Source organism: Rhinatrema bivittatum, chromosome 1, assembly GCF_901001135.1.
Source record: "Rhinatrema bivittatum chromosome 1, aRhiBiv1.1, whole genome shotgun sequence".
NCBI classification, from domain to species: Eukaryota; Metazoa; Chordata; class Amphibia; order Gymnophiona; family Rhinatrematidae; genus Rhinatrema; species Rhinatrema bivittatum.
In genome coordinates, this window is record NC_042615.1 from 806,281,238 (window position 1) to 806,293,559 (window position 12,322).

Below are 12,322 nucleotides of genomic sequence, written 5' to 3' on the forward strand. Positions count from 1 at the left end.
TGAGGCAAAAGTCTGAGAGCAAGAATCTTTTCGAAATACCTTCATTAAAATAGCATGGCTTGGAATTACAAGAGAGAGAACCTATTCGGTGGCAGCACCAGAATTATGGAATTTGCTTCCCGAGCAATCACATCTGACATGGTACAGCAGAACTTTCAAAAAGGTCTTAAAAACCTACTTATTTAAAATAACATTTGAGGGTACTTAAGAGTTACTTTTATGGCAGGGCATTATCTTTATGCTGTTTCTGTTTGATCTGTTTTACTGTTCTGCATTGTTTTGTTTATTTTGTTTTTAATTTATGTATGTGCAATTGCAATCTGCTACAAACTACTGGAGGTATGTGGACTGGAAATTGATTTTTAAAAAATAAAATAAAATAAATCATCAATCTGAATTTTCACAGTGTGTCAATGTTGTCCAGAAAATGGCTTCAGCCAATAGGATCACTCAATTCTTAGTTTAAAATTACAAATGTCTATCCCTTTCCCCCATGTATTAATGCTTCAAAGAAAAAGTACAAGCCTCAATTGCCTGTTTATTTATTTATAAAATTTCTATCCTGCCCAACTACCAAAAATCTGTTCTGGGCCTATCATAAACAAGAGTTGATGCCCTTCTTTTGTCTTTCAGAAAACTATTTTCTCTCTTCTACATTTAGCCATTTGGTCTTTAACTAATAGAAAAGGATTGCAAGGAGCTGTTTCATGTTACCATTTGCTCCTAGAATTAAACCTTAGGAAGGGAAGAAACAGTTTTAAGTTAATAAATGCTCCTCAGTTGCTGACTTATATAAACATTAATTTTCATTGAACCATTCACATTTCCTTCAACATAAAATAAGAAGGTAGATATAAATAAAATAATATGCAGTTAGTACTGTGATCAGCAGTAGTTGCAAAATGAACATATTGGGGCAGATTTTCAAATCCCTATGCACGCCGGGCCTATTTTCAAAAGGCTCGGCGGCGTGCGTAAAGCCCCAGGGTACGTGTAAGTCCCGGGGCTTGAAAAAGGGGCGGAGAATGGGTGGGGCATGGGCGGGGTGGTCCGGGGAGGGGGGGCAGGGCTGGAACCTCCAGGCACAGCGGCCATTTGACATGGCTGGTGCACGCCCGGAGGCAGGCGCAACTTATAAAATAAAGGTATGGGGGGGGTTTTAGGTAGGGCTGGGGGGGCAGGTTACGTAGGGGAAGGTGGGGGGGGGGGGCGGAAGGAAAGTTCCCTCTGAGGCCATTCCGATTTTGGAGCAGCCTTGGAGGGAATGGGGAAAGCCAGCAGGGCTCCCCAAGGGCTCAGCACGCGCAAGGGGGTGCACATGTTATAAAATCGGGCGTACCTTTGTGCATGCCGGGTTGCGCGCACAAAGCTACGCCCGCGCGTAGGTATTAAAATCCGGCCCTAAGCCTTTCTGTGTCATATATTTATATATTATGATAAAATATACTCTTATCATTTTAATATAATTGCAGCAATTTCATATGATAGTAAACCATTTTTTTCAGTATTTTATATCAGTTCCTTGCCTCTAGGATCATTAATTTTGGAGTTATATGTAACTTAATGTTCATGTTGTGGGCCCAGTTGTTTACAGTATGGTGGCTAAACTGACATCATGCACGCTACATGGCGATGCCAACAACTTATTAATGAAGTTTACTACTCAATGAAGGTAGATCCTCCTTCATTACTGGCACTGCCGCCCCCCCCCCCCCCCCCTTTCACACATACACAGACCATCTGCAAACCTTACTCTCTCAGCTTGGGCCGCATCTCTCCCTCCTGCTCAGACTTCTTTTATCCCCTTTTTCTATCATGCAGATCTTATTATTCTTCCCATTCCTCCATTGACCTTATCCTCCCTAAGGACCTTATCCTTTATCTCTCCTCCCTCCACCCAGACCTCATCATTGATACTTTTGGTACTGGTCATGGGCCCAACAGTGATGGTATCTGGCACAGCTGCTGCCCATGCTGTACCTGTTCTGTGGTCGACCAGTGGTATATATATGTGTATTTATGTGTGAGGGAAGCTTGCACTGCTCCTGCCTATGCTGTACCTGTTCTGTGGTGAGGCAGTGTATGCACTGCAGCTGTCCGTGTTGTACCTGTTCTGACGGAAGCTTGCATTGCTGCTGCCTGTGTTGTACCTGTTCTGTGGTTGACCAGTGGTATATATATGTGTATTTATGTGTGAGGGAAGCTTGCACTGCTCCTGCCTATGCTGTACCTGTTCTGTGGTGAGGCAGTGTATGCACTGCAGCTGTCCATGTTGTACCTGTTCTGACGGAAGCTTGCATTGCCGTTGCCTGTACTGCACTTGTTCTGTGGTAGGGCTATGTGTGTGTGTTTGTATGTGAGAGAGAGGGGAGCTGAGATTGCAGTGCTGCCTGTGACGTACCTGTTCTGTGGTGGGGTGGTGTGTGTGTGGAGGAAGCTTGCATTGCTGTTGCCTGTGTTGTACCTGTTCTGTGGTAGGGCTACGTGTGTGTGTCTGTGTGTGAGAGAGAGGGGAGCTGAGCTTGCACTGCTGCCTGTGACGTACCTATTCTATGGTGGGGTAGTGTGTGTGTAGGAAGCTTACATTGTTGCTGTCCGTGCCATACCTGTTCTGTGGTTAGGGTGTGTATGTGAAACTTACACAGATGCTGCCTATGCTGGACCTGTTCTGTGGATAAACAGAGGACTTTGTTCTCCAGCAGTGTCAAGTCACCCCCCAGTTCAGTAGCAATAAATAACTTAATACAAATACATTGAATAAAACAATTAATTCCAATAATATATGACTGAATCTATTCATTACTGTTGCTTTCCCTCTGCTGTTTTTTAGTGGCTATGCTAAGCAACATTTTCTTTAACTACCAATCTCATAATTAATCACAGTACCATAATATAAACAGAATACCAACGCAGCTGCGAGAAAGGAGCCAATGAACTGTCCCAAGGCGTAACATGGCAGTTTTCTCCAAGGCAGGTAACCCAAGATGCAGTTTGTAAGCGAAACAGAAGTATTCATGTGGGCTCCTAAAAAAAACCAAACAAAAAAAAAACAGCTTCTATGAGTTTTTTTTTATCAGAAACATGGGCCTGCTGCTGAGTTAATTTTCAAGAAACCAAAGCATGCCTGCCTAATGGTTCTGTGGAGTGCACCCTTTGGTGCTGAGACTGGGACAGTGTTCACACTTCCTGTAAGCTGCAGAGCCACAGACATGTCATGCATTCGTCAGAGAAGGCAGCTGCCCAAGGGCAAGTGCTTCGATGTCCCGGCCTCTCTTTTCCACAAGCCCCACTTATCGGGCGCTCCCTTACAGATGCCCAGGGCGCATGGGTCAGTGGGTGACCGGAGCACTGTAAAGCAGACGGGGACGCTTTTGCTCAGGATGAGCAGTGCCTGTGAGAGAGTGCCACCGGGGGACTGACGAGGAGGCACCCCTTTCAGCGCCACATGCGCTAGAAGGAAGACCCTTCCCCACCCTGGCTGTTCCTGCATCCTTCCCGTGCATCCTGCCCCTGGAATTGCCAACTCTTAAAAAATGGCAGCTGTGAGCAGCCACAGCCCAGCCGGGGCAGAGACAGTGCCAGCAAATATAAAGGAGCCACCACCTCACAGGGGGCGAGTAGCAGACTCCTTCTGATGCAGATGCCTCGATAAAGGAGAACAGGTTGACTAAAGGCTCTGACAGAGCCCCGGTCGGCCAGGCAGCCTTTCAAGCAGCCATTCTACTGCTCTCTGGCTCTCGCTGAGCTTTAATCGCACTTTCAGGTATGTCTAATATTTTTTCCTTACGTGTCGATTTTGTAAGGATTGTATGTGAAATCCCGACATTTTGTTTTTTAAAATGGCGAATGTTATACTGTAACCCACCCTGAATGTGGGAAGGGCGGGCTAAAAATGTTTTAAATAAATAAATAGTACGGTACATCTGTGTCTAGCAATTGTACTGAACGTTGATTTCAAATGCCAGATTTCTCTGCTAAATCCTCTTGCTTTGTATATGTTTTGATGCAGCATGGCCTTTGCCAGAGACCCAGATGTTAGCATTTGTTTGCCTCTGCAAAGTTTATGATCAGCAACTCCATTGAACAATAAAACCACAAAATGGTCAAAGGCCAAGAGAAGGTTTTTTTGTTGTTTTGTTTGTGTGGGTTTTTATTTTTTACCTCCCTTTTGAAAAAAAATCTATACAGATTACAATATTAACAGTTCGAAGGATCAATTTTCTGTGACTGTGACTGATTAGGTGAAGATTCATGACTTTATCCTTCGTGTACCACCTGCAAAAGATTTCTTTTCCTTTTCATACTGAACAAAAAAAAAAAAAAATGCATTAATCCTGTTGAAGATGTGGAAAGACAAGTCGGAGAATAAGTTACAGGGGCTCCATATCCATTAGACTAATTTGAAATATTGTTTTATGTAGCTTTCGGAGAGAGTTAGTTATTTATTTACAATTCTTATATAGCGCATCCTCCCATAAATGTGTTTAGTGCAGTTTATAAAATTGAACATTCATGAAAATATATATACATATAACATCAAACAAATAAAATACATCAGATTTTTAGAAACTTTTATGTAGGGGAGCTGGTTTCATGTACACGTTCCATGTTGACTCCGATTGCTAAACATACTTGTAGTGTATGGTGCTTTTTAGTAGTTATGCAGTTAACTAGCAGCTTAAGGTTAAACGAAGACCAGAGGTCAGTGAAGTCAAGTGCAACATTCTGATTACCTGACAATTTATATCCATAATAGAATCCCGAGATAGGTGGAATAAACCTCATTTCAACTGTAGCCAATTCTAATCATTTATTTGCAGATTTCTTTTTATATAATATTTCTTAGCATTTCTTTGGAGTCCTACCACTTTAAAGGCTGGGCTAAGAGTGAGGGTTTAAAAAATTCCAGATAGCTCTGATGGAAGACTTACGGTGCTACAGTCCCAACTAAGGCAGGTTCTGATTGATTAAACTGAAAAAGCTGCTGGCTAGCATATACATAAGTAAAAAAAATAATTATTTGGAAACCCATTTATTTCTTTTGTGCTTGGTGCTTGTCTGAAGTTATTTAATATGGTAGTCACAACTGTCTCCATTAGAAAATGCCTGGTATAACTTAATAAGTGAGGGCATAGACATATGTTTGATTCAGCTCTTGGGGCTCTCAGAGATCATCCTGGGAGTTCATCCTTTTGCTTGATATTCTCTTATTCATCTTGCTTGGTTTTCACCATTTTGGGTTAGATAATAGCTATGAATCTTCCCAGTGCTTGTGGATGTGAGCTATCTATGGGGGATCAATTCAGTTTCAGAGAATACGGTACCTTGGCTACCTTGGCAAGCTAGCTTGATGGACTCTCTACCTAGGTAACAGCAAGCTAGGTTGAGAGAACATTGTACAAATCTCATCTTTGGGTGAGTTTTCTCACTCTGAAGGACATCAAATCTTCACAAGAGTGTACTGTTCTGTTCGTATGTCTTACTCTGAATGTCAAAGTGGCCCCTAACCCCTAACCCCTACACTACTACCTAAACCTCACCTCGAGGTACTAGGTGGGCCTCATATAGAGAAATAAATACCTACCTACTATAAGGGCCTTATTGCCTCTCTCTCTCTCAATAAAGCCATATTTAAACTGTGCAATATGGCTTCACAAATTGCCAGGCCACTTGGCCAGAAATCCCAATCTCCTCAATAGCAATTTATCTGGGGATAGCAGATTATGTTTTGAATATCTACCCCTCCACGAATATGCATGAGATAGTTTTGCATATATTGAAGATTCAATATATGCAAATAAATCTTATACATATTCATTAAGGATATCCTGAAAAACAAAACAATTAGGTATGCCTCCAGGAGAGAGTTGGGAAACACTGACCTAGACATTAGTTCAAAGGTGGCCAACTCAGATCCTAGAGAGCCACAAACAGGCCTGGTTTACACAATATCCACAATGAATATGCAGGAGATAGGTTTGTATGCATTGCCTCCATTGTTTGCAAATATCTCATTGCAGATATCCTGAAACCAGGCCTGTTTATGGCTCTTAAGGACTAGAGTTGGCCAGCTCTGCATTAGCTGATAAGTTAGGGAATGAGCCTTCAAAACCAATTATAAGCTTGCCAGGTTTATTGGTGCATAGTGTTCCCTGATAAACTTACTTTTATGGTTTATTCATACTTTATGCTATGTATATATTGTCTCTTTTTTCTATTTATGCATATAAAATTAGCTAGATAGTTGAATCCTGGTGGAATTCTGAAGTCCATTTTAATGATCAGTAGGACTATAGTTAAGGACCTTGGTCTTCAGTTTTTGCTTTAATTTTCCTGGGAATTAAGCAGTGTTTATTACAACAAACAAAAATGGGAGAAAATTAATGCAAACAAATGAGTTATTTCTTTCCACTGATTTTCTTACATTGATAAATTCCCAAGAAAAGTGGAAAAAAAAGAAAACAAAGGTCCCTAATTATAGTGGAATTTAAATTCATAGATATAGGATTAGATTCATTTATACAATCAGAGAAAATAAATGCAATATGTTGAAGTATTTAATATTGTCCAAGTTTCTTCTGAAGGTCAGTGCATGGGCCGCTTGGTATGGCAATACTTCAGTTGCTGTTGGCCATTGTTTTCTCTTCCAGTTAACGCAGCTGCTGTTACACTTACCGGAAATGTTTCCAGCCACGTGAATGCCCATGGTAACACCAAATCCAAAAGCGAGATTGATGCTCAAATACTCCCCGTATTCCTTTTTTCCTAGGACGACCTGGGCAACAGAACCTAAACCAAAACTCTAACCAGAAAAAAGAAAACAACGTGTCAATTATTTGTTCATTAGAAGATACACAATTAGTTTTGACAAGCATGACGCCTCCAAGTCCAGCTTCCCTCATCACTCCCTGTGCTTTCCAGCTAAGACAGAGCACACCTGGAATAATAACATGGCATTATACTGACCTGCCGTAGAGCATAATATGCTTTCGGGTAATCCCCACCTTTCCGCCATGGCTGACATCACAGAATTCCCTTTAGGCAGAGAAGCTGGACAGACTTCAAACACAGCTGTACAATCATTCCTGCACTGAGCCTGCAGGTCTACTCCAGCAGCAAAAAGCCCACCCAAAATAGTAACCAGCTGCAAGGCAATAATCTTCAGTATCCTAGAAAAGCATATCTGCAGGTTGAAATGTAGAAAATGACAGCTGCCAAGGACTGCAAAAGTCATCTGGCCTGCCCATTCCTGAAGCAATGCTGCAGAGCCTCCACCTCTGTGCTTATCAGAGGCTTTCCTGAATTAGTTTACTCTTTTGGCCTCCATCTCCTCCACTGGGAGGCTATTCTATGCATCTACCACCCTTTCTGTAAAGAACTATTTCCTTATGTAATTTCTGAGTCCATCTCTTTTCACGACCTTTTGTTTTAGAACAACTTCCTTTCTATTGACAAATGTTGGCTTCTTGTAAATTATTTATCTTTGAAGTATTTGACTCTATCATATTCCTCCTCTCTTCTAGGGCATACACATCTAAGTCCTGGCATTTAATTTCATAGGCCTTTGGGTGCATACAAGGCACTATTTTAAGGACCTTTCTCTGGACTTTTCCTTTTTCTATATCCTTTTGGATGATTAGCATCTAAACCTGGACACCATACCCCAGATGAGGCATTACCAATAATTTGTACAAAGGCATTATCAATTTCCTTTTTCTACTGGTAAAAGCGTTCTCTGTGCATCCTAGCATTCTTCTTGTTCTCACTACTGCCTTATCACCAATAGAAAACAAAAATATATATTAGGAAGCAAATAAAGTATGTTGAATTAAGTATACAAAGGACTGAAATTTTTTGAGGCCACTCAGACCCCAGGACCTAGAAAGCTAGTTTCTGGTGCTGCTAAAACTTGTGGCAATGTATTAAAGCTTTACAAAAGCAAACAAACAAAAAAAACCCCAACATAAAACAAAATAGTGATGCAGCAGACCTATCTGCTAAGTATTGTAGAAGCTTAGCTCTGCATCTGTTAAGAAATGACAACACTGCTATCCCAAAAAGATCCATTTCAAGCTCCATCAGTAGATTTTGATTAAATTTGGAATATGGCAGCAGCAGCAGCCATCACATATCACTGGCTGAGTATTCACTTGTATCACCACCATGATCAGGAGAAAAATCCATTAATCCATTTAGAAGGAAAAGAACTGGCATCTATCAAACAAGAAGAAAACTAGTGGTAATCAGATGTCCTCATGGTAGCCAGTAAATGAAATAAAGCAACTGAGATGGTTAACACAATGCTCAGGTGCATAAGTGGTGATATCATCAGTAAGAAAACGAGATAATATTGCCATTGCTACCATCTATGAAATAAATGCCCATCTTGAGAACTGTGTTCAGTTCTGGAGGCCATTCCTTCGTAAGGACATTGAGAAGAGGGAAATAGTTCAGAAAAACTCTACTAAAACAATACTAGGCTTGCAAAACAACACCTACAAGGAGAGGCTTACCACTCAAAATGTGCTCACTAGAGAAATAAGGGAAAGGTTGAATATGATAGAAACATTCAAATATTTGAATATTTCCTTTGAAAAGAAAATTCAGGGACTAGGGGTCGTGAACTGAAATTACAGGGAAGAAGGTTCAGAGGAAACATGAGAAAACATTGCTTTACAGAGAAGGTAGTAGATGCTTGGAATAACTTATTGAAAAAGATAGTGGTAACCAAAATTGTGACAAAATTCAAACATGCTTGGGACTGTTACAGAGGACAGTGGTAGGACCAAGGTTAGGAGATTGCAGTATTGCTAATAAGCCACTCATCACTCCTTTGACTGCAGAGGCAAGGGGAGAGGTGATAAGGGGTAAACAACAAGCAGATAAAGGAAGCACAAATTAGTGACATTGCAGGCCATAGGGTAGCTTAGTTGGATGGCGCAGTCGTACGGATGATGGGGTGGTAGCATATCTGCCCCTCGTTTTGAGAAGACGTCTGCAAATGAAGCGTAGTGGGTAGGTAGGCCGGCTGGGGCCAGGACGGTGGAGAAACAGAGCTAGGTGGATGGAATCTTCAGGCAGGAAAGATGATATGAAGATCCCCACCGTGACAACTGCATGGAATTCCATTCAAATTGAGGGAAGTGTTTTTGAAGCCAGGGCAGCCCTAAGACTATAGGGTGAATGGCACGGTCCAAAACATGAAAAGTGATTCTTTCTTCGTGAAGGGCGCTGATGCGCAGAGTAACGGGAACTGTGGTATGAGTGACTCTCTCACGGGAGGGGCTTGCCCGAGATGGAAGAAATTATCAACGGTGTTGGAGCGAGACAGGTGGGAATCTGTAGATGCTGGACCAGTCATTTGAGAATGAAGTTGCAGCCTGAGCCGGAGTTGACTAGAGCCAGGGTGTGAAAATCATCCTTTTCACTGATGATGGGCGACTGGTAGCGTAAGCAGGGGAACAGGGGAAGTTAGGCCCAGGGAAAGTCCCCCAACTTGACCTAGGCCCAGAAATTTCCCAGATGTACTGGGCAGTGGGCGAGGAGATGCCCCGCTCCTCTGCAGTAGAAGCAGAGTCCTGAATGGCATCGTCAGAAGCATTCTTCGGGGGTCAGATGACTATGGCCCAACTGCATGGGTTTTTCCGAAGTATCCCTGGGGGCCTCCGATACAGGCTTGGGAGAAGGTGAACGGCGAGAAGGCCAGTTGTAGGTGGCAGCCTCCAAGAGGTTGCTGATTCCCGAGACCTCTCCTGGAGCCGGCGGTCAATGCGCTGGCTAGATCGATCAAGGCGTCCAAAGAAGAAGGTAACTCCCAGGCCGCCAATTCATCTTTTATCTGCGGATTTAACCCGTCCAAGAAAATTGAATGCAGACAGTCCTCGCCCCAATGAAGTTTGGATGCCAAAGTGCGAAACTGGATGACGAAGTCTGTAAGAGGACGGGATCCTTGACGCAGGTGGAGCAAGGTGCTACTGGAAACTGTCTGCCATCCGGGATCGTCAAATACAGTCCGGAACAATGCAAGGAAGGCTTGTAGATCTTCCAAAACTGGATCAGCTTGCTCCCAAAGCGGGAAGGCCCAGGCCAAGGCCTTACCATTTACTGATCCTCTGTTTTTTTCCCCACATTCAAGATGGACCTCTGATCCCTACCGCCACACCCCCCGCTGCCTACCAATCTCCTTGATCCAGCAGTATCAACACTGAGTCCAGCAAGCATGGGAATTCAACCAGCCCTGTGCTTACAAGTCTTCACATGGATGACCTGGGCTGGGGCCATTGCCTCATTCTCTGTGCTTGCTCAGTGCAGTCAGGAGGTTGGGAGGGGTGGCCCGAAAAGAGTTGGAGGTCCACACAGGGACAGGAGAGTGATCAGAATTTCATAGGGAAGGATGAGAGACCTGAGCAGGAAGCAAGAGGGACTCAATCAGAGTTCTGCAGGAGGAGGAATTTTACTGCCTCCGGAATTTTGACACAATAGGCTCAGGCCTGCCTCCTTTTCTTGATTGGTCAGTTCTCGCTTCGCTTTACATGGGGATTCCATAATCAGCGCCTACAGCTTGTCCTGACCACTGCAGCTCAAATGTTATTTAGTGCAAAAAATGTAAACTGATTACCCTATCCTAATACCTCTGCATTGGCTCCCAGTGATCTCTTGTGCCAAGTTCAAAATCCTAGTGTTGGCCTTTAAAGCTAACATATATGATAGACTAGCCTACCTCAGCAGTCAAATCTACTGCTACTTGCCATCTCACTTACTACATTATCTATCTCTTGTCCATCTAGCCATCCCAACCCCAGTGTCTCATCAGTACCAGAGAGCGAGCCTTCTCAGGTTCTGTTCCAACGCGGTGGAACTTCCCACCACTTAAAACTTGATTTGCACCCAACCTCCTACTTTCAGTAAATTACTAAAATTGTGGGGGTTTTTAGGCAGCTTTTGGACATGAAACTGGTATATGGCCTGCTTCCCATGGCACATCCCCCAGTCCCTAGGAGAACTCTTGATATGCAGTCAATCAGTTCTACTGCTATACCTCTTTGATCTTTCCCCAGCCTCTAACCTACTGCTCCCATTTAGATGAAACCAAGAAAACTACTTCACATCTTACCCCATTGTCACTAAAAAGACTAGTTGACAAAGCAGGATTGCTCTGTTTCCCAGAAATTCCTTGCTCCTTATCCAATTCACCACAATAAACAAACCCTACTTTGATGCAGAGCAGAACTGCTCTCAGCCACCTGGAAATCAGTCTGCACTTTACTTAATCATCTCCTAAAAAACTCTGTTCTGATATACACCAGAGCTGTTTCTAATCTGTTTAACCCCTATTTCCCTACTGATACCTCTATCTCATTATGCCTCCCAAATGATATCCTGTTATACTTTATTTATCTCCACTTTATATGTCTTGCTTTCGTTCACCCTGATATGGTACCTTATATATCTTTATCAGAAATATTTACTAGGGATGTGAATCGTTTTTCAACGATTAAAATTATCGTCCGATAATGTTTATATCGTCTTAAATCGTTATAGAACACGATACAATAGAAATTCTAACGATTTATCGTTAAAAATCGTTAAATCGTGTTAGTGCGCACTAACTCGAGTTAGTGCGCACTAACTCCCCGTTAGTGCGCACTAACTCGATTTAGTGCGCACTAACTGAAAATGATACAAATAAACACTTTCCAGGTCACTGAAGGTCAGTTAGGAATGAATATGTGTTCCTATTGGCTGGCTGCCCTCTTATCTATTGATGTTACCACTGAGGTGATGGTTGGGGGGATGGGAAATGGAACTGGAAACTAACGAACACCAACAGAAAATGAAACAAAGTGTTCACACTTCCCAGGTCAGTAAGGTCACTTAGGAATGAATATGTATGTATGTATTCCTATTGGCTGGCTGTGCTCTTATCTATTGATGTTACCAATATGGTTGGGGGGATGTGAAATGGAAACAGTTGGAAGCTTGACAAAAAAAGTAATGTAATGATCAGCACTCACGTGACTAGAACTTGTTTGTTTATTATTTTTGTTAGCAGGCACCTGAAATGCTAGTGCATGTTGAATTTGCCAATCACTGTGCATTTTAGAAAGGTGGTCCTGGCTGGAACTGTACACAGTTCAAATATATGTAATTGATTGTTGGTAAGTGTATTTTTTAAGTAGCCACACTGGCACCAGTATGTTTACTTTTCCTCCTACTTAACTCACTAGCTCAGCTTTGTAAGAAGGGCTTCTCTGCTTGTGTGTTGTTTTTGTTTGGTGTGAGGAGAGCAGAAACATCAGATCTTTATTCAATCTACTACAGT

The 12,322-nt window shown here is 42.5% G+C and overlaps 1 protein-coding gene across 1 annotated transcript in view; it reads right to left on the reverse strand.

Annotated features, from left to right (window-relative positions):
* Positions 1–12,322, reverse strand: part of LOC115078282 (aquaporin-7-like) — a 48,325-nt gene that overhangs the window by 15,490 nt on the left and 20,513 nt on the right. Inside the window, exons 2-3 of the mRNA XM_029581122.1 lie at positions 6,676–6,802; positions 2,887–3,024 (exon numbers count right to left, since the gene is read on the reverse strand). Coding sequence (XP_029436982.1) covers positions 2,887–3,024; positions 6,676–6,802 — 265 coding nt within the window. The remainder of the gene's footprint in view (positions 1–2,886; positions 3,025–6,675; positions 6,803–12,322) is intronic.